Source organism: Rhinopithecus bieti, unplaced genomic scaffold (assembly GCF_001698545.2).
Source record: "Rhinopithecus bieti isolate Rb0 unplaced genomic scaffold, ASM169854v2 scaffold_48884, whole genome shotgun sequence".
Lineage (NCBI taxonomy): Eukaryota > Metazoa > Chordata > Mammalia > Primates > Cercopithecidae > Rhinopithecus > Rhinopithecus bieti.
This window is the reverse complement of record NW_016819304.1, coordinates 125,996-147,620: the sequence shown is the minus strand read 5'-3', so window position 1 is coordinate 147,620 and position 21,625 is coordinate 125,996. Positions and strand designations below refer to the sequence as shown.

At 41.6% G+C, this 21,625-nt stretch overlaps 1 protein-coding gene across 1 annotated transcript in view; it reads left to right on the top strand.

Moving 5' to 3' along the window:
* The window catches only part of SORT1 (sortilin 1), a 79,384-nt gene that overhangs the window by 2,292 nt on the left and 55,467 nt on the right, over positions 1 to 21,625 (top strand). Inside the window, 2 exon segments of the mRNA XM_017858772.1 lie at positions 13,115 to 13,174; positions 15,223 to 15,296. Coding sequence (XP_017714261.1) covers positions 13,115 to 13,174; positions 15,223 to 15,296 — 134 coding nt within the window.

Here is a 21,625-nt window from a genome sequence, read left to right as displayed (position 1 = left end):
GCATCCAGGCTCAGTGGTTCACGCCTATAATCCCAGCACTTTGGGAGGCTGAGGTGGGCGGATCACTTGAGGTCAGGAGTTCAAAACCATCCTGGCCAACATGGTAAAACCCCGTCTTTACTAAAAATACAAACATTAGCCAGGCGTGGTGGCATGCACCTGTAATCTTAGCTACTGGGAAGGCTGAGGCATGAGACTTGCTTGAACCTGGAAGGTGGAGGTTGCAGTGAGCTGAAATCACACCACTGCACTCCAGCCTGGGTAACAGAGTGAGACTTTGCCCCCAAAAAATAAATTAATTAATTAGTTAACATGGTCTATGTGTGCTTTTTATATTACCCTTTCCTTTATACTTTTCTTTTTTTTTTTTTTAACTAAAATAGCTTACTTACATAGTTTTATTTTAAAAATGATTTCTGCCAATTGGAGGTAGAATGAGAGTAATTCATGCACTCTAGAAAAACTATAAAGAAGAGTGCACCCGTGTCAATTCTATAATACGACGGTTGCTATTGATATTTTAAAGGGTATCCTTCCAGATATCTTTTTTTTTTAGAGACAGTGTTGCTTTGTCATCCAGAGTAGAGTGCAGTGGCACAATCATGGCTAACTGTAGCCTTGACCTCCTGGGCTCAAACAGTGTATCTGGGACTACAGGTGCTTGCCACCAGGCCTGGGTAGTTTTTATTGTTGTTGTTGGTTTTGTGGAGGCAAAGTCCCACTATGTTGCCCAGGCTGTTCTTAAACTCCTGAGCTTAAGCAATTGTCCTGCCTCAGCCTCCCAAAGTGCTAGGATTATAGGTGTGAGCCACTGTGCCCGGTCCCAGATATCATTTTAACCATAAATATGCACATATGTTGTCACATGCTGTTTTGTAGCCTACTTTTTACTAATATGCTATGAATATCTTTCAATGTCAGTAAATACCTGAAACATTTTTGTTTTTGTTTTTTAAAATTTTTTTAAATGTTTCTTTTTTTCCTTGTTCTTGAAACATTTTTAATAGCACCTGATAAATTGTTATATGGTATAACATAATTTACTTAACAAATCTCCAGTTCTTCATTTGTAATATACAGGTATAGTAATATCTCATGGGGTTATGTGGATTAAATAATAATGTGTATAAGATACCTAACACAGAAGATGACCTGTGGGGAATGTTCAGTAGTTGTTAGCTGCAGTAATCACCCCAATATATGGCATCTTTTATAAAGGTGTGTGATTATCCCCTTATGACAAATTCCTAAGAATAGGATTTGCTCGGTCACGTGATATGGATGTTTTCAGTTTTTATTTGCATCACCAAATAGCTCTCCAGAAAAATTACAGCAATTTATGTACTCCCACCCACCATAGAAGAAGGTACTGTGGTCCCTATGCTGTCACTGGATACATTTTGTCAAGTCTTTTAATCTTTGCCAGTCTGAAAGGCAAAAATGTCATATTATTTTCTTTTTCTTTCTTGGCTCACTGCAGCCTCTACCTCCTGGGCTCAAGCCACCCTCCTATCTCAGCCTCCTGAGTAGCTGGGACTACAGGTGCACACCACCATACCCGGCTAATTTTTTTTAAATTTTTTGTGGAGACAGGGTTTTGCCATGTTGCCCAGGCTGGTCTCAAATTCCTGGGCTTAAGTGATCCTCCCGCCTTGGCCTCCCAAAGCGCTGGGATTACAGGTGTGAGCCACTGCACCGGCCTGGTTTTTTTTTTTTTTTTTTTTTTTTTTTAAGAGATTAAATTAGCTCATATTGGTATCATTTGGCCATTTCTTTCTTTGTCCTTCTATGAATTGGGTGCTCATGTTCTTTGCCTATTTTCCAAAAACCTGTTTGAGGTTTTGGCCTGTTTCTTATTGATTTGAAAACCTTTCTATATTAATATTTTATCATGTTACAAATAATTTTATATTAATTGAAACCCTTTTATATTAATTGAAACCCTTTCTACATTAATACTTTGTCATGTTACAAATAATTTTCCCCAGTTTTTTTCAGCTTTCTCTTTGGTGTTTTGCATAAACTTTTTACGTAGTCAAAGTAAATCCTTAAATATTGGTTCTGATTTTGTAGCATTTTTGTAAAGGTCTTCCTATTCCAAGGTTATAAAAATATTCACTTACACTTCTGGTATCGTTTTTTGACCCAGAGTCTCACTCTGTCACCCAGGCTGGAGTATAGTGGTGCCATCACAGATCACTACAGCCTCAAACTCCCAGGCTCAAGCAATCCTCCCACCTCAACCTCCTTAGTAGCTGGGACCACAAACGCATGCTATGCCACCACACCTGGCTATTGTTTTTTGTTTGTTTGTTTTCTTTTTTGGTAGAGACAGGGTCTCACTATGTTGCCCAGACTGGTCTCAAACTCCTGAGCTCAAGCAATCCACCCACCTTGGCCTCCCAAAGTGCTAGGATTACAGGTGTGAGCCACTGTGCCTGGTCATTTCTAGTATTTTTATAATTTACTTTTTTTACATTTAAATCTGCTCCCTATATGGAATTTATTTAGGCATTTTAAGAAGGGAGTTATGAATTCACCTTTTATTTTTTATTTTCCAAATAGCCAGTTTTCCAGTGTTCTTATACCACTAACTTGAAGTGCTAGCTTTATCATGTGCTAAAAGAAACCTCATCCATTCCTGGATCTGTTTTGCTCTATTGATTTGTCTATTCCTGCTCCAGTAACTCTGTAATGGGATTAATAAATTTTTCCAAAAGTGGCAATAATTTCGTGCTCATCTGCTCCTGGTAGAATCAAGCTGACATTTTACCCAACTACTCTTAAACTTCTTGGCTTCTGTGCTTCCTATCCTGGGGTAGGATTAGGTCATCTGAATTACAGTATTTGTAATTCAGGCTCCTCAGGGTACTGGCTTTTGGACTGTTGAGCAGAGAAACAACATATTTACATAGTTTTCCTTAATTTTGACGTGTTTCTAGATCATACATTTAGCTGACTCCTTAGCAATATGTAGTTACCAGATCATGTTCTCTTTGTGCCAAATGAAGCTTGTCCAACCCACAGCCCACGGGCCACATGTGGCCCAGGGTGGCTTTGAATGCGACCCAATACAAATCCATAAACTTTCTTAAAATGTTATGAGATTTTTTTGTATGATTTCCTTTTAAGCTCATTAGCTATTGTTAGTGTTAGTGTATTTTATGTGTGGCCCAAGACGATTCGTCTCCCAGTGTGGCCCGGGGAAGCCAAAAGATTGGACACCCTTCAACTAAATAATCTGCCTCTTAGGCGTGCTACATTAAAGCAGCACAGCTTTTTTTTTTTGAGACGGAGTTTCACTTTGTCACCCAGGCCGGAGTGCAACTGCACAACCTCGGCTTACTGCAACCTCTGCCTCCTGGGTTCAAGTGATTCTTCTGCCTCAGCCTCCTGAGTAGCTGGGCCTACAGGTGCGTGCCACCACGCCCGGCTAATTTTTGTATTTTTAGTAGAGATGGAGTTTCACTGTATTGGTCAGGCTAGTCTTGAACTCCTGACCTCAGGTGATCCACCCGCCTCGTCCTCCCAAGGTGCTGAGATTACAGGTGTGAGCCATCATGCCTGGCCTACAGCTGTTGTTTACCAGAAACAAAACATGCTTCAATTCTCCCCACACTCTCCATTTGAATTATCATTTATACAACTAACACATAATATCTTTATATATATATAAAGTGTTTTATATGCTATATATAAATATTAATTTATATTAATATAATATAATAACATGACAAAATATTAATATATGCTATATGTATATAAAGTGCTATATATATAAAACATTCACTCTACCTTCTGTTGGATGGACTCTGCAACATAGTACTAGATGTTTTTGTATGATTCATTATTTTAATATTATAGAACATTCTTTGGTAATATTGTGTCAGAGGTTTTGGGTTTTCCCTTCCTATAGGAATTATTCTGCCTTTCAGTTCTTTCTAGCAACAAAGCTTTATCCTCTGCTCATATTTCTTTTATTCTTCTTACTTTGCCTTGATTAGAGCAATTGAGCCATAACTTATTGACTCATTATTTTCAGCTGTATATATCGTCAGACACCATTCTTGTCTAAGTGATCCAGTGGCTTCTCTCAGCTTTCTTTGGTCTTTCAAGCAGGAGTACTATTTCTAAAATGTCTTCTTAAAGATACTTCCTTTTCACCATTTTTATTTTCCTTCTATTTCAACCTTAACTTTCTTTATTCTGACCTTGAGATTCTTCTTCTTATTATTATTTAAATATAGACAGGGTCTCTCTCTGTTGTCTAGACTAGAGTGCAGTGGCATGATCATAGCTTACTGCAACTTCAAATTCCTGGGCTCAAGTGATCCTCCTACTTCAGCTTCCTGAGTAGCTAGAACTATAGGTGTGCACCACCATGCTTGGCTGATTTTTAAATTTTTTGTAGAGATGGGGGTCACTATATTGCCCAGGCTGGTCTTGAACTTGTGGACTCAAGTGACCCTCCCAACCTCAGCCTCCCGGTGTGCTGGGATTACAGGCATGAACCACCATACTCAGCCTGAAATTCTTTTTTTGTTATAACAAGTCTTAATAGCATTTACTGTATAGTCAGCATATTACTAGAGGGTGATATTAATAGATTTTATTTGTGTTCTTTGAAAATTTTCAAGATACTTGCATGTTATCTTCCTGTATGTTCTACCTGCACCGCTGCCTTCTCTCATTGCCTTGCTCTTGCTTATATCTGCCTCCCAACTCTGTAAACTCTGCTTAAATCTCAGTATTCATACCTTTATTTTTTCACTTGAAATTTGAATTTCTCTTCTATATAGACTACCCCTGCTCAATGCCTCTAAACACTTAGATGTGTTCAGGGCATCTTTACCAATGTTTAGCTACATGAAACTAATGGTAACTACAATGGGAAGGAGAGGAGTAAGGTCACCATCGTGTGTGGACAGCTAAGAACACATACCAGTGTATAAGAGTGTCTTGGCTGGCTGGAAGAGCATAGGAATAATTCAACCATTATTTACTGAGACAGCAGTAACCGTATTAGAAGGAAGATTACACACATATCAATAATGTTAGTTCAGGACAAACAGCTATCGTGAGTTAAAAAAAAAATACTAAGAAAAAGAAAGAATGTTAGTAGCAGGAGTTTGTGAATAAACTTTTATGGAAATGTTTGTGGAGCATCTAATACGTATAAGACCTTGTGCTAGGTCTGATGGGTAATACCAAATTATAGTGTCTGCCGTTAAGAAGTTATAGCATAATTTGAGAGGAAGACAAATATGTAAATAGTTCTACATGTATAGTTTATGTGTACGTATAGTTTACATTTATATATAAATATAAATAGTTATAGTACAAGGAGTATCCGTAAATGCTGTGAGGGTAATGCTTAGGAAGAGGAGATTACTTTGAGCTGTGATAATTACAAACCAGAATGGTTCGTTTTGCAGTGAAAAATGGGACTTTGGCTGTCTTTCAGATCTTTTGCACTGGTGTAGTCTGTCCCCTGTGGCTGTCAAAAAGAAACACCCACCGTAGAATGCTGAGGAGCAATGGACAAGTGCGGAAACACAGAACTTTTCCTTTTTGAAACGTGCGTTTTTTTCAACTTTTAGATTTAGGGGTACATGTGCAGGTTTGTTACCTGGGTATATCGTGTGATGCTGGAATACAAATGCTCCCATCACTCAGGTAGTGAACATAGCACCCAACGGTTAGTTTTTCAATACTCACCTCTGTCCCTCCTCTAATAATCCCGTTTCTATTGTTGCCATCTTTATAGTCCATGAGTACCCAGTGTTCACCTCCCATTATAAGCGAGAGCATGTGGTATTTGGTTTTCTGTTTCTGTGTTAATTTGCTTAGCGTAATGGCCTCCATCTGCATCCATATTGCTGCAAGGGACAGGATGTATGTCATTTGTTTTATGGCTCCGTAGTATTACATGGTGTATATAGACCGTATTTTCTTTATCCAGTCCACTGCTGATGGGCACCTAGGTTGATTCCATGTCTTTGCTATTGTCAGTAGAGCTATAATTAACATAGTGCATGTGTCTTTTTGGTAGAATGATTTGTTTTCTTTTGGATATATACCTAGTAACGGGATTGCTGGGTCAGATTACACAGTTCTCTTTTAAGTTCTCTGAGAAATCTCCAAATCACTTTTCACAGTGGCTGAACATTCCCTCCAACAGTGTATAATCATTCCCTTTTCTCCACAGCCTCACCAGTACCTGTTTTTTTTTTTTTTTTTGATGTTTTAATAATAGTAGTCACTTTCTAGTATGAGATGGTATCTCATTGTGAAACCTGCGTTTTTGAAAAATAGTTTCACTTGCTATAGAACTACAGTTTGACTGTTTTTTACCCAGTACTTTAAATATGTTACTCTACTGTCTGGCTTGTATTGTAGGAAAAGTCTGCTATCATTCTTTGTTTCTCTGTATGTAATGTCATCTTTTTTGTGGATGCTTTTAAGATTTTTCTCTATTGCTGATTTTAGATTATTTGACTATGATATGATGTGCTTTGGTGTATTTTTCACCATGTTTCTTGAGCTTAGGGTTTCTGAGCTTCTTGGATCTCTGGGTGTACCCTTTTCATCACATTTGGGGAAATTTTGGCTATTATATCTTAACTTTTTTTCTGTCTCCAGCCCAGCCTCCTCTAGATGCCCTGATTGCATATGTAATCAGCTGCCTGAAGTTGTTCTACTTCAAAAAGAATGACAGAGCCATCGCTGAGCTGTAGAACAACTTCAAGAACATTTGTAGAAACTAGAACATCTTCTAAATTGATGGCTCTGTTCGTTTTTTGTCTTTTCTTATCTCTGTGTTTCACTTTGGATAGTTTCTGTTGGTATGGCTTCAGGTTCACACTCATCTCTTCTACAGTGTCTAATCTCCTGTTCAGCCTATCCATTGTTTGTTTTGTTTGTTTGTTTGTTTGTTTGTTTGTTTTTGAGACGGAGTCTCACTCTGTTGTTCAGGTGGAGTTCAGTGGTACAATCTCGGCTCACTACAGCCTCCACCTCCCAGGTTCAAGCAATTCTCCTGCCTCAGCCTTGTGAGTAGCTGGGACTACAGGTGTATGTCACCACACCTGGCTAGTTTTTGTATTTTTAGTAGAGACAAGTTTTCACTATGTTGGCAAGGCTGGTCTCGAACTTCTGAACTCAGGTGATCTGCCCACCTCAGCCTCCCAAAGTGCTGGGATTACAGGTATGAGCCACAGCGCCCTATCCAGCATACTTTTCATCTCAGACATTGTAATTCTCATTTCTACAAGTCTAATTTAAGTCTTTTTCTTTTTTTTTGAAACAGTGTTTCACTCTTGTTACCCAAGCTAGAGTGCAGTGGTGCAGTCTCTGCTCACTGCAACCTCTGCCTTCTGGGTTCAAGTGATTCTGGGTTCAAGTGATTCAACCTTCTGGGTTCAAGCCTCCTGAGTAGCTGGGATTACAGGTGCCCACCACCACACCCGGCTAATTTTTAGTATTTTAGTAATTTTAGTATTTCTAGTAGAGACGGGATCTCACCATGTTGGCCAGGCTGGTTGAACTTCTGACCTCAAGTGATCCGCCCACTTTGGCCTGTCAAAATGCTGAGATTATAGGCATGAGCCACCATGCCTAGCCTGATTTAAGTCTTTCAAAAATTTTTTTTCTTTAACATTCTCAATTCATTCTCTAATTTCTTGTGGAGTACAGTTACAACTGTTTCAGTGTCCTTATCTACTAATTATCTTTGTTATTTCTGAGTCAGTTTGATTTTTCTCTTCATTATGGGTCCTGATTTCTTCTTTGCGTGCCTGGTTATTTTATTTGTTTTGTTTTTTTTTTTTTTTTTTTTTTTGGGATGGAGTCTCGCTCTGTCTCCCAGGCTGGAGTGCAGTGGCGCGATCTCGGCTCACTGCAAGCTCCGCCTCCCAGGTTCACGCCATTCTCCTGCCTCAGCCTCCCAAGTAGCTGGGACTACAGGCACCCGCCACCACACCCGGCTAATTTTTTTTGTATTTTAGTAGAGATGGGGTTTCACGGTGTTAGCCAGGATGGTCTCGATCTCCTGACCTCGTGATCTGCCCGTCTTGGCCTCCCAAAGTGCTAGGATTACAGGCGTGAGCCACTGCGCCTGGCGCCTGGTTATTTTTAAAAATTTATTTTAAGAGACAGGGTTTTGCTCTGTTGCTCAGGCTGGAGTACAGTGGTATAATCATAGCTCACTGTAGCCTCAAACTCCTGGGCTCAAGAGATCCTTCTGCCTCAGCCTCCCAAGTAGAGAGGGCTAACAAGCATGTGTAACCATGCCTAACTGATTTTTTTAAATTGTTTTTGTGGAAATGGGGGTCTTGCTACATTGCCCAAGCTGGCTTCAAACTCCTGGCCTCAAGTGATCCTCCCACCTTGGCTTCCCAAAGGGCTGGGATTATACACATGAGCTGCTGCACCTACCCACCTGATGATTTTTCAGTTGGATATTGTGAGTTTTTGCTTGTTGGATGCTAGATATTTTTATATTCTTATAAATATTCTTGAACTTTGTTCTGGAACACTGATTACTTGGAAACAGTTTGATCCTTTTGGGTCTTGCTTTTAAGCTTTTTTTAGGCGGGACCAGCACAGCGTTAAGTCTGGGGTTATTTTTCCTTACCACAGAGGTAAATGTTTCTGAGTACTCTACCCAATTTCCTTGAAATACAAGGTTTCCTATTATGGTTGCTGGGAACAAGGATTATTCCTGTTGCTGTATGAGGTCTGAATATTGTTCTCTGCCATCCTTTCAGGTAATTATTTCCCTGGCCTCAGGTAGTTTCCTCACATGCGTGTGCTGTTCGGTGTTTAGCAGAAGACTTGGTGGGGTGACAGGGGAGGCCCACTACTCAGATCTCCAGAAATTTTTTTCTTTGTAAGTCTTTCTACTCTCATCTTCTGCCCTGTGAACCTCTTTGGCCTCCCCAGACTATCAGCTTCCTCTCTTCAGTTTAGGGAGAACTCTGCCCCTCCCCTGTACTGTGCCTGAAATTCTCTCCAGGCAGTAAGCCAGTAAGCTGTAGGGTACTCCTCGTTCAGTTCCTTTTCTTTCAGGAATCGTCGTCCTTTGTGCCTGGTGTTCAGTATCTTGGAAACAGTCATTTCATATATTCTGTGTGTTTGTTTGTTTGAGATGGAGTCTTACCCTGTTGCACAGACTGGAGTGCAATGGCGCGATCTTGGCTCACTGCAGCCTCCACCTCTTGGGTTCAAGCAATTCTCTGCCTCAGCCTCCCAAGTGGCTGGGATTACAGGTGCACTACCGTGCCTGGCTAATTTTTTGTATCTTTAGTAGAGACGGGGTTTCACTCGAACCCCTGACCTCGTGATCCACCTGTGTCAGCCTCCCAAAGTGCTGGGATTACAGGCATGAGCCACCGCGCCCAGCCTATTCTGTGTGTGTGGTTTTTTTTTTTATTATTAGCTGTTTCCGGTAGAAAGGTAAATGGGATCCCTGTCACTCTATCTTGACCAGAAGCAGAAGTCCACTCTGAAATGAACTTTTACATTTCATACCCATGTCTGTCATGGGGAAGTTAAGTGGGCCTGGCCTTATCTTTTTACTTCATCATCCTCTTTTTCAGAACTTCATAAGTAGTTCTTCAAGAATTCAGTACTTATTGTGTGTGCCCACTGTGCACTGTGCTGTGTGTTAGCTGCTGAAATGTACGGGCTTGATTCCTTTACCAGATGGACGTCAGGTCTAGTGGGGAGGACAGGCAAGGTTCTTGTGGCTACAATTAAAAGTGCTGTAATACATATTTTGAAAGATCTAAGATGCCACTGCAGTGTAGAATGACATGTGTGTTGTCTTAAATATTAGAAATGATTCTGGATTAGGATTGATGGCTTTGTGCTGACTTGTGAATTCTGTCTCCTAACTATGACCAGGTTGTCCGCCCTTTCCTGGACATCCATATTTTTTCTCCCATAGAAAGGCCAGGATTGAATCTGTACTCTTGGGTCCCTAGTTCTCCTGGATTTATCTCCTTTCCATATGACCTTTTCTTTCTGCTTAACCTTTGGGCCTGCTGTAACATCTCATTTCATTTTTCTTTTTGAACTTTCACCAGTGTAAGAATGTTAGAGACTGAAATATTAAAAAATTGGTTGCATTTGCTATAGGTAGATGAGTTTTTCAGTGAGTTTGCCCATTTTCAAAAGCAAATCTTCACTGGTTATTTGGAGCAGATGGGAGGGAAGCTTAAGGGTAGTAGAAAACCACAGTTTTGCCGGGTGCAGTGGCTCAAGCCTGTAATCCCAGCACTTTGGGAGGCCGAGGCGGGTGGATCACGAGGTCAGGAGATCGAGACCATCCTGGCTAACACGGTGAAACCCCGTCTCTACTTAAAAATACAAAAAAACTATCCGGGCGACGAGGCAGGCGCCTGTAGTCCCAGCTACTCGGGAGGCTGAGGCAGGAGAATGGCGTAAACCTGGGAGGCGGAGCTTGCAGTGAGCTGAGATCTGGCCACTGCACTCCAGCCTGGGTGGCAGAGCAAGACTCCGTCTCAAAAAAAAAAAAAAAAAAAAAGAAAACCACAGTTTTGCTAGTAAATCCGGCCTACATTTCCAAAGGAACTCTTTGGATGATGAATGAAGTCCATTACCATTTCAGCTGTTTCAGTGAAGCTGAGAGTTGCCAGTGACACGTGGTAATCCTCGTTCTATAGTTGAGCAGTAGGAAAATGGGGGTAATGCCAGTCTGCATTGACTGGGTCAGCTGTGTAGAGCATTGCCTGAAAAGTAAAAGTTGCAGTCCTGATTGGCTCACGACTGATATCTTACAGCCTGGTGAAGACAACCACGAATTCCAGTGCCATAATTGATGGACTTTTTCTTTCCTCTTAGTCAGTTATGACAGGACCTTCCTTGGAAAGATAACCTATGTTTAGATGACTGTGATCTTAGCCTTTGTGATCTGCCTGGTGCTTGTGGTAGCTCTGGATGTTCCTGTTTTTCCTGAAGGACCTCATTGATGTCAGTTCAGACACTATGCTCACTCAAGAGAATGTGTGGTTTTGCTATGTGTGAAATATCGTATAAGACACGCTGCTTTGTCACTTTTAAGCTTCTGGTTTCAGAAGCTCTAGCAGCCCTACTTTTTCTCAGATGCCTGGCAAGCCTGCATGTCTGAATAACCCTTCTGTCCTGCAGAGGCTGTGAGAAGCTCTGCCGAGCATTTGAGAGTTAACCATTATTTACGGAGCAAGACCTGCGTGAGGCACTGATGGTACTAACTTACAGAAATTGTGTCAGATTCTTTTGACATCAAAGGTACTGATGGTCCAGAGGGGAAATCACATAGGTGAATTCAGAAGCCCGTTCAAGACTACAAGAGAAAATTCCAAGATAAACAAAACAGTTCATGTTTTGAGTTCTGTTTCTTTAGATTTCTATGTTGGGATCAGTGGCTTGAGTGACCGAGTAGCTGACATCCCAACCATTTTTAGACATGTTCTATTTTGAGGTTGAGTTTGTGGTTTGGGAAGGATGTGTAATCATTTTCAACAAATGCTTACTGAGTGTGCAAAGTATTCCTGTGGTAGGCACAGGGAGTACCAAGAAGTATAAAGTTACATTCCCTGGCTTCTAAGGAGCTTCTCATATCTGGGAGGGCAAGGCATGTTTAAGATTTTAAAATCTTAGTAAGATTATAAGTCTTAAGAAAAAAGCATAATCATCAACAATTATTAGAAATATATACTGAACTATTAAACTGTCCAAGAAATGGGGCTTGTGGCCGGGCGCGGTGGCTCAAGCCTGTAATCCCAGCACTTTGGGAGGCCGAGACGGGCGGATCACGAGGTCAGGAGATCGATACCATCCTGGCTAACACGGTGAAACCCCGTCTCTACTAAAAAATGCAAAACTAGCCGGGCGAGGTGGCGGGCGCCTGTAGTCCCAGCTACTCGGGAGGCTGAGGCAGGAGAATGGCGTAAACCTGGGAGGCGGATCTTGGAGTGCGCTGATATCCTGCCACTGTATTCCAGTCCGGGCGACAGAGTTAGTCTCCGCCTCCCAAAAAAAAAAAAAAAAAAAAAAGAAATGGGGCTTGGGTGGTGAGCGTGTGGCCTGGAAAAGAGAAGGATCTTCACTTTTTGCTATATAGATTCTATATAGTATGTAATTTCTATATGGTTTGAAATTTTTGCCAAGTGCAGTTATTGCCTCTTTGGTTTTTTTTTTTTTTTTATCAGTTATAAAAATGATAGAGAACAGAAGATTGTATTAATACATATAATATTAACCTTGAGTATCTCTATGTAGTAGGATTGTGAATGACATTTTTTTTTTTTTGAGACGGGGTTCCGCTCTTGGTGAATGACTTATTTTTATTATACCTTGTTATAATTGTCTGCATCTCCTTTAATGAATATATATTATTGTATAAGTAGAGAAAGGAAGTATTTAAAAAACAAAACCCAAAACCACCTACAATGATGATTATAACTATATTTTAACATGCTTACTATATTTTGAATATAACATACCAGTTTTCCCTTTTTTACCTCCTTACTCTCACTGCAGCTCTAGTGAGGTTGTTTTATTATTATCATTATTACTATGGTTATTAAATAAAAAGGTGAAACAAAGGCATTTGCTTCTTGCTTCTGCCCCTTGTCATTTTGAGTGAGCTAGCCTAGAAGTAAAAGGAATCCAGTTATGAACTTCTCAGCTATACTGTAAAAGATGCCCAGAAAAATTTAAATTATGCTGATTTGGTTACAATTACGCCTGCCAGTGTGGGCTATGATCTCTTGTTTTAAAGCATCCTAAAAATACTTTGCTATACCTTTATATTTAGTTCTGTTGGAGAAAGCAGTTAGATTATCCCATCTCCCCATCTGGTGCAGTAAAGAAAACTCATCTGCTTGGCTTACTTTGTGTAAAAGAGAATTTAAATTTCCAGGTTATTTGTGATTCATATTAAGTAGTTAAATCTCATCTCTCCCAAATTTTGTACTGGGAATCCATATCCCCTTTATAATTATGAACTTAATTACTCTGAACAGTAATAAAGTTCAGATATTTAAAGAAGCCAAAGATTGAAGGAGAGTACTGTCATTTCTAAATTAATTTTTTTTTCCCCTTATAGCATGTGTTTGATGATCTCAGAGGCTCAGTATCCTTGTCCTGGGTTGGAGATAGCACTGGGGTAAGTCATATTTTGAGTCTGTTATTTCAACCCAGCAAGAAGATGACAACAGATTTGGGGGGCGGTTAAGCACCTAATATCATTTCTTCCTAAAACTGTCTTTAGCTTCAATCACAGGAAATGCCGCAAGACAGACTTTCAGGAAGTTGTAGTTGTGTTGGTTTTGCTTTAGAACTGAGAACATCTTTTTTTAGGGTGCGGTGGGGACGGAGTTTCACTCTTGTTGCCCAGGCTGGAGTGCAATGGCGCGATCTCGGCTCACTGCAACCTCCGCCTCCCAGGTTCAAGCGATTGTCCTGCCTCAGCTTCCCAAGGAGCTGAGATTACAGGCACCCACCACCATGCACAGCTAATTTTTTGTATTTTTAGTAGAGATGGGGTTTCACCATGTTGGCCAGGCTGGTCTCGAACTCCTGACATCAGGTGATCCACACGCCTCAGCCTCCCAAAGTGCTGGGATTACAGGTATGAACCACTGCGCCTGGCCGGGAACGTCTTCTGATCACCTTCTTCCACAGTAGGAAGATGGACACCTTTTCAGTCCTTGGTGGCTGCTTAGCATCAAGATGAGCAAGAAGGAAGAGGAAAGAGAGTGCTCTGTATTGAGAAGGGAAGCTCACAATACTTGGGAAAACCCCTATATAGAAACAGAAAATGTCCATTAAAAACATCCTGGCACTTTTCCTCCAAACTGTATTCTTCCTGTGTCCTTTCCCACAGGTGTGTTGAGGGACTGTGGTGCCCATGGGCTCATGATTGTTCATCTGTTGTCCTTGCCCCTACCACAAAAGAGGTACTGTCAGGATTGGGGGACTGGAAGGAGGATCAGTCAGCTCCTTATCCCTCCTGATATACAGCTGGGCTTCCACTACGAGGTCATGCTGAGGATACATTGGCCTCTGGTCTTAAATCAGGACTTGTTGCCTGGCTGTCTTATTATCCTGCTTGAACAAGAGTGGAGGCAACATCTCCTGCCTCCTGGTATTCCATAATGCATGTGTCATAGCATTGAGGCACATGATAGTTATATTAGAAGCCTAAAGAAATAAAATATTGGTGCTGAAAAGCAAATTGTAAATTTCTTATTTTGATTAATTTTTAAACTTCTAGTAGAATTTCTTTAAGCATAGCTCAGTTTTTTCTAGAATTTGAGTTGTACCCTAATTTCCATGATTTACCCTTTTATCTTAGATAGTTGGTATCTCCAAGATTTCTTTTTTTCTTTTTTTTTTTTTTTGAGACAGAGTCTCGCTCTGTCACCCAGGCTGGAGTGCAGTGGTGCAATCTTGGCTCACAGCAACGTCCGCCTCCCAGGTTCAGGCAATTCTTATGCCTCAACCTCCCAAGAAGCTGGGACTACAGGCATGTGCCACCCTGCCCAGCTAATTTTTGTGTTTTAAGTAGAGACAGGGTTTCACCATGTTAGCCAGGCTGGTCTCGAACTCCTGACCTTAAGTGATCCGCCCACCTCAGCCTCCCAAAGTGCTGTAATTACAGGCATGGGCCACCATGCCCAGCCGTCTTCGAGATTTATCATATGGCTTTCTGAGACTCCCTAGACTCTTATAGTAATCCATCCAGAATCATTTCCTCATGCATAGTTTTTGGTAGATAAAGTACTGAAAAAATGAATTTCATGAAGAACCAACAACAAGGAGAAGAAAAAGACAGACAGACATGACACAGTGACCTCTATGAGAACACCCACGCTATTCTAACCTCTGTAAGGAGAAAAGGGAGAGGGTTCTTGCCTGAGAGTATCTTACAATAGTATGGATACAAAATAGTTAAAGCCTTCTTTTATTTTAATGTGTATTTGAGTAGTCAGCCTCACTGCTTCAGTGGAGGTGATGGGGATCATCCCAACAAAATGAGCTGAGGACTTTCTCATCATTCTCAGCCCTAGTACCTAGATCCTTCTAGACTTTGGGGAGTACTACAAAGTAGGGATATCAAAAGTCTTTTAGGTGTTGGCTTAATCTTGAACACATATCAGCATGTGATTGGAGTATCTTTTTGATTTATGGAATGCTTTTTTCTCTCTCCAGGTCATTCTAGTCTTGACTACCTTCCATGTACCACTGGTAATTATGACTTTCGGACAGTCCAAGCTATATCGAAGGTGAGATCAATAACACGCGTTGGAGCATTTGACTAAGTAACATATTGAGAATGTAGATTCTCCCTTTTCTAGACGTGTAACAGTTGATAAAAAAGATCTTCTAGCCATCTTAAGTTTTCACCAGACTGTCACACTTAGCACATGTTGTTGTTGTTGTTGTTGTTGTTGTTGTTGTTGTTGTTGTTTTGAGACAGGGTCTCACTCTGTCTCCCAGGCTGGAGTGCAGTGGCGTCATCTTGGCTCACTGTAACCTCCGCCTCCCTGGCTCAAGCCGTCCTCCCACTTCAGCCTCCCAAGTAGCCAGGACTGCAGGCACACGCCACCATGCCCGGCTAATTTTTTGTATTTTTTGTAGAGATGGGGTTTCCCCATGTTGCCTAGGCTTGTACCGAGCTCCTGGGCTCGAGTGATCTGCCTGCCTCAGCCTCCAAAAGTGTTGGGATTACAGGCGGGAGCCACTGTGCCCAGCCCCAGCACACTTTTAACGTCTACTTTTTTTTTTTTTTTTTTGAGACAGGGTGTGGCTCTGTCACTCAGGCTGGAGAGCAGTGGCGCAAACACGGCTCATTGCAACCTCTCCCTCCCAGGTTCAAGCCATCCTCCCACCTCAGCCTCCCAAGTAGCTGGGATTACAGGCATGTACCTCTATGCCTGGGTAATTTTTGTATTTTGGATAGACAGGGTTTCACCATGTTGCCCAGGCTGGTATTGAGCGCCTGGGCTCAAGCTATCTGCCTACCTCGGCTTCCCGAAGTGCTGGGATTACAGGTGTGAGCCACAGTGCCTGGCCTTAACATCTAATTAGCAACTGAAAGAAGTATGAAAAGGGACTTGGTTCCAAGGAGGTTGGTTTGACCTGACTGAGGGGCAGAACAATAAAGGAAGATGAAGAAAGAGTCTATAGCGCTGTGTGTTTGTGTTCATTTATATGGATATTTATTTGTGGGAAGGTAGTATGGAGTTTAAAAAGTCTTTCTGTTAAGTTTGAGCACAAAATGGTTTTTTATATTCCTGAAATAAAAATCTTCATTGTACTTTCCCAGCAAATATTATTTATACAGCATTTTGAGGCCTAAGCAGATTATTTTTACGTAAGAAGGAGGCTGTCAGGTCAGACCTACCAAAATGCTTTGTAGTGTTCACACTGGTGATAATGATGGTAACTTGTGTTCTGGAACCACAACCTATACTGTGACATTGGTGAAGTTTTAGAGTTGTCTTTTTAAAGGTATGACTTGGTTAAAAAGTAGGTTCCATTCCTTAACAGTAAGATTCAAGACCAACTAATTCCTAGAGATTGCTGAATGATTGTGTCTTCTCAATCATTTATGTCTGTCTCATTTTCCCCTAGGGACCTAAAGAAATAATGACCTCCCAGCAGATGATATAGAAACTACCCTAGGGTCAGGGTATCTCCCAGGAGTCATGGTACTTTCTCAAGGTTCTTTATTTGACTGCTGTTCTTGGCCCAAGTGGGAGTGAACCCACGTTCAAGCTCTGAAATGGATTAGCCTAACCTCTCTTCCCCATGAGGTATGAACTTTGACTACGTCTCCTGGGCATGGAGCAAGAAGTCTCTGCCCTTCAGTACATTGATGCTGTCCCAGAGAGGCAACAAATACCTTTAGGCCAACAAGGAATTGCTATCTTAGAACTACAGTGCAAATTCCATGAAGGCAAGGTTCTTGACTAACTGGGTTCCCCAGAATCTAGCCAAATGCCTAACATGTAGTAGGCAGGCAGTAAATAATAATCGAATAAATGAATGAATGTCTTGGCTTCTTTATAATTTTTGGATGGATAATTAAAATTTTTTTGATAGAGGATCGACTGTATTTTAGAGTCTTGGTGCTAGAAAGAGCTATAATAGGTGACTTTGTTTATTCAATCAGAACAATAGTTGAACCATTTTAGATGAAAAGCATCCTATTTGGGGAGAGAAAAATGCATTTTAAAATGTGTAACTTTGCTTCAGTAACTCTTTCCAGTGTTTAAGAATGTTTGCTCTTATAAATTCCCCTCCTCACAATTGCCCATTCCCGAGCTGGGCATGGTGTCGCACACCTGTGGTCCCAGCTACTTGGGAGACTGAGGTAGGAGCATCTCTTGGGTCCAGGAGGTTGAGGCTGCAGTAGCTATGATCACATCACTGCACTCCAGCCTGGGTGAGAGAGCGATACCCTTTCTCAAAAAAATAAAATATCTCCTCATGATAGTTTTTCTTACCAACCTGTGTTTCATTATAAAAGCAGTATAATCATATTATAGGACATTTGAAAATTTTAAAGGAAAGAAAAAAGTTCATACAGCCAAGTGTAATCTTAATTCATTTGTCATTTATTATCTTGACCTTCCCCTTTAATGTTGTATCATATAGTTGTAGAGTATTGGGAGACAACGTGGAATAGCAAAATCTTGCCAAGCTTTGTTGGCAGGTAGGCTTAAGATTGAATCACAGCACTGTCATTGCAAACAGAATGAACTTGGGAAAGTCATTTAACCTCCTAAGTCTTTGTTATCATCTGTAAAAGGACAATAATAATGCCCACCTCAGAGCTGTTGTGAGGTATGCTCTGCAGTGCCTGGCATGGAGGAATAGCTTGGGTGCTGTTAGCTGCTGCCATGCCAATGAGGCATCTGGGGGCAGGTACTGGCATTGCTGTACCAGTTGTTAAAATGAATTTGAAGCCTTCCACACCACTTGCTAAAAAGTGATTGCCTGCCCCCAGATGCCTCCACATCTTCTACAAATGCACACTGCACCCCCTAGCCCCTGCCAACATGCAAATGTTACTAACACCTGGCATTATGACCTACATCCATGCTGTTTGGTCAGTACTCATACCTTAACTCTGCTAGTAACCCCTCATTTTTTTAGATTGACATAATTTACTTTATTATTGTTCCATTGGACAGTTAGCTTATAGCTATTTTTTTTGCTATAACTAATGCTACTGTGATAAATATCATACACATTTGTGTCATAGGGGATGTTTATTTCCAATTCACTTTTTAGTAGCAAAGGAAACCTCCACTCTGATGGATGTCAGCATGTTTTAAAGGCTGTTTGTTAAATGCCTCTTTCTCCAGGTTGAATTATCTTCTATACCTAATGCCTCAACAACTTAAGACAATAGAAACCAAAATGAGAACCGATACTGCCATGTCACTGTTTAAATACCACCACCATCAGACTCAGCCTTTTTTCAGCCTGTTTTGTCTAGTCTTGTGAAAACCCTGCTTCCCTGACATATACTTTACTAGAGTGCAATTCTATTTTTTTCTGATGTAGTATAATATTACCAAGGTAACATTTTTTTCATATTACTCAGCAGTTTTTTTGTTTTTTTTTTTTTTTAACCACATTGACTTTGAATATTAATTATCTCTTCCTTGCCACCAAGTGGCAGCTGACTCTGTACCTGCTTCCAGAGTTTAGGCAGAAACTGTAAATATGCCCTGTTGCTTTTCCAACTGGGCTGGCCTGGCCTAAAGTGACTGGCCAACCAAGTCAACCATGTTGAACATGCCAACCAAGAGGCAACTGTTGTTTCAGAAATAAGAAAGTGAAAGAAGCAGTTTGATCAAAATGGGTCTTGAGCATGCTGAAGTTGCCCAATTACCACTAAAAGCCCACTGAACCCACTCTGAGGACTTTTCTGTTTTTCACAGCATTGATGATTGTATTATTCGTTAGACTATCTTTGCATACTAAATCTTATATGGTTAAAGGTTCCTTTGGATTTCAAATAAAAAACAGCAAATCACATGCTACCTGCTCTGTGTATTACAGCATAAAGTCTCACAAGAATAGAAGGAAGTTGGCCGGGCGCGGTGGCTCAAGCCTGTAATCCCAGCACTTTGGGAGGCCGAGACGGGCGGATCACGAGGTCAGGAGATCGAGACCATACTGGCTAACATGGTGAAACCCCGTCTCTACTAAAAAAATACAAAAAACTAGCCAGGCGAGGTGGCGGGCGCCTGTAGTCCCAGCTACTTGGGAGGCTGAGGCAGGAGAATGGCGTAAACCTGGGAGGCGGAGCTTGCAGTGAGCTGAGATCCAGCTACTGCACTCCAGCCTGGGCGACAGAGCGAGACTCCATCTCAAAAAAAAAAAAAGAACTTAATCAGTTATCCGAACAGGAAAACTGCCAGTTTGAACCCAATGAGGGAAGGCTTTCAGATTTTAAGGACCACAGAGCTATTCGATTGCGTATGTGCGCTCTTCTTTAAGACAAGGCAGTTCAGGGATCACCAAGGCTGCCTCCTCAATTTCAAAAGGAGGGACCATCACCCAAAGCCAGGGAAGAAAGGCCACCCAGATCCTTGGGGGCCTACCCACTTTCTGGCAAGGCTGCAGAGCAAGACCACAATCCCAACATGTCTGGGAAGAGGAGGGACCCCCTCCCCAACACTGGACCTGAAGGATACAGGTTAGAGCCAAAGAGAATTGTTTTCAAGCTTTAATATCTAGGCCAGGTGCAGTGGCTCATGCTTGTAATCCCAGCCCTTTGGGAGGCTGAGGTGGGAGGATTGCTTGGGGCCAGGAGTTTGAGACCAGCCTGGGCAACATAGTGAGACCCATCTCTGCCAAAAAAAAAATTGGGGTGTGGTGGCGCATGACTATAGTCCTAGCTACTTGGGAGGCTAAGGCAGAAGAATTGCTTGAGCTCAGGAGTTCTAGGCTGTAGTGAGCTATGATCACGTCATTGCACCCCAACCTGGGTGGCAGAGCAAGACTCTCTATTTATTTAGTTTTGACACAGGGTCTTGCACTGTTGCCCAGGCTGGAGTGCAGTGGCGTGATCTCGGCACATTGTAGCTTCGACCTTCTGGGCTCAAGTGATCCTCCTGCTTCAGCCTCCCGAGTGGCTGGGACTACAGGCTGGAAATCACCATGCTCAGCTAATTTTTGTGTATTTTATAGAGATGGGGTTTCACCATGTTGCCCAGGCTGGTCTCAAACTCCTGGCCTCAAGCAGTCCTCCTACCTCGGCCTCCCAAAGTGCTAGGATTACAGGCGTGATCCTAGCACTTTGGGAGGCCGAGGTGGGAGGATGCCCAGTCTTAGTTAAAAATAACTAAATAAATATATCTCATGAAGTTTGCCTGTATTTTAGACTTAGTTGGAGACCCTTTTCATCTTTCCCACTCCGTTTTTTGGAATGGAAATGTCTATACTGTGCCTGTCCCACCATTGTATTTTGGAAGTGCATAACTTGTTTGGTTTCACAAGTTTCACAGGTCAGGAGTTCAACACCAGCCTGGCCAAGATGGTGAAACCCTGTCTCTACTAAAAATACAAAAATTAGCCTTTGGGAGGCTGATATACAAAAATACAAACTGTACAACTGAAGAGCAGTTTGCTTCAGGATGAATCATACCTGGAGTCTCACCTTTGTCTGATATAGATGATATTTAGATGACACTTTCGATTTTAGACTTTAGAGTTGATGCTGGAACAAGTTAAGACTTTTAGGCTGGATGCGGTAACTCATGCCTATAATCCCAGCATTTTGGGAGGCCGAGGAGGGCAGATCATCTGAGGTCAGGAGTTTGAGACCAGCCTGGCCAACATGGAGAAACCCTGTCTCTACTAAAAACACAAAAATTAGCTGGGTGTGGTGGCCCATGCCTTTACTCCCAGCTACTCAGGGGGCTGAGGCAGGAGAACCGCTTGAACCTGGGAGGCAGAGGTTGCAGTGAGCTGAGATCCTGCCATTGCACTCCAGCCTGGGTAACAAGAGCAAAACTCTGTCTCAAAAAAATAAAATAAAATAAAAAGACTTTCAAGGTTTTTGGGATGTAATGAATGTATTTTGCGTGTGAGAAGGACATGAGTTTGGAGGGCAGGATGGGAGTGTCAGGATGCTGTATACTGAATGTTTGTGTTCCCTCTGAACTCATATGTTGAAATTTTAACCCCAAGTGCGATGGTATTAGGAGGTGGGACCTGTGGTAAGTGATTAGGTCATAAGGGCAGAACCTTCACCAGTGGGTTTAGTCCCCTTTTAAGAGAGACCCCGAGAGCTCCCTTGCCCTTTCTGTCATGTACGGTTACAGTGACAAGAGGGCAATCTGTGAAGCAGGAAGCAGACCCTCACCAGACAGCACATCTGCTGGCACCTTCATCTTGGACTTCTTAGCCTCCAGAACTGTGAGAAATGAATTCCTGCTGTTTATAAGCCACCCAGTTTATAATATTCTCTTATAGCAGCCCAAGCTAAAATAAGCTCTATTCCAACTATATTTGTATTTTAACATTATTGTCTTGAGTTATAAACGTTCATGTTTACACCATGGATACATGCAAAAATGATATTTTTTTT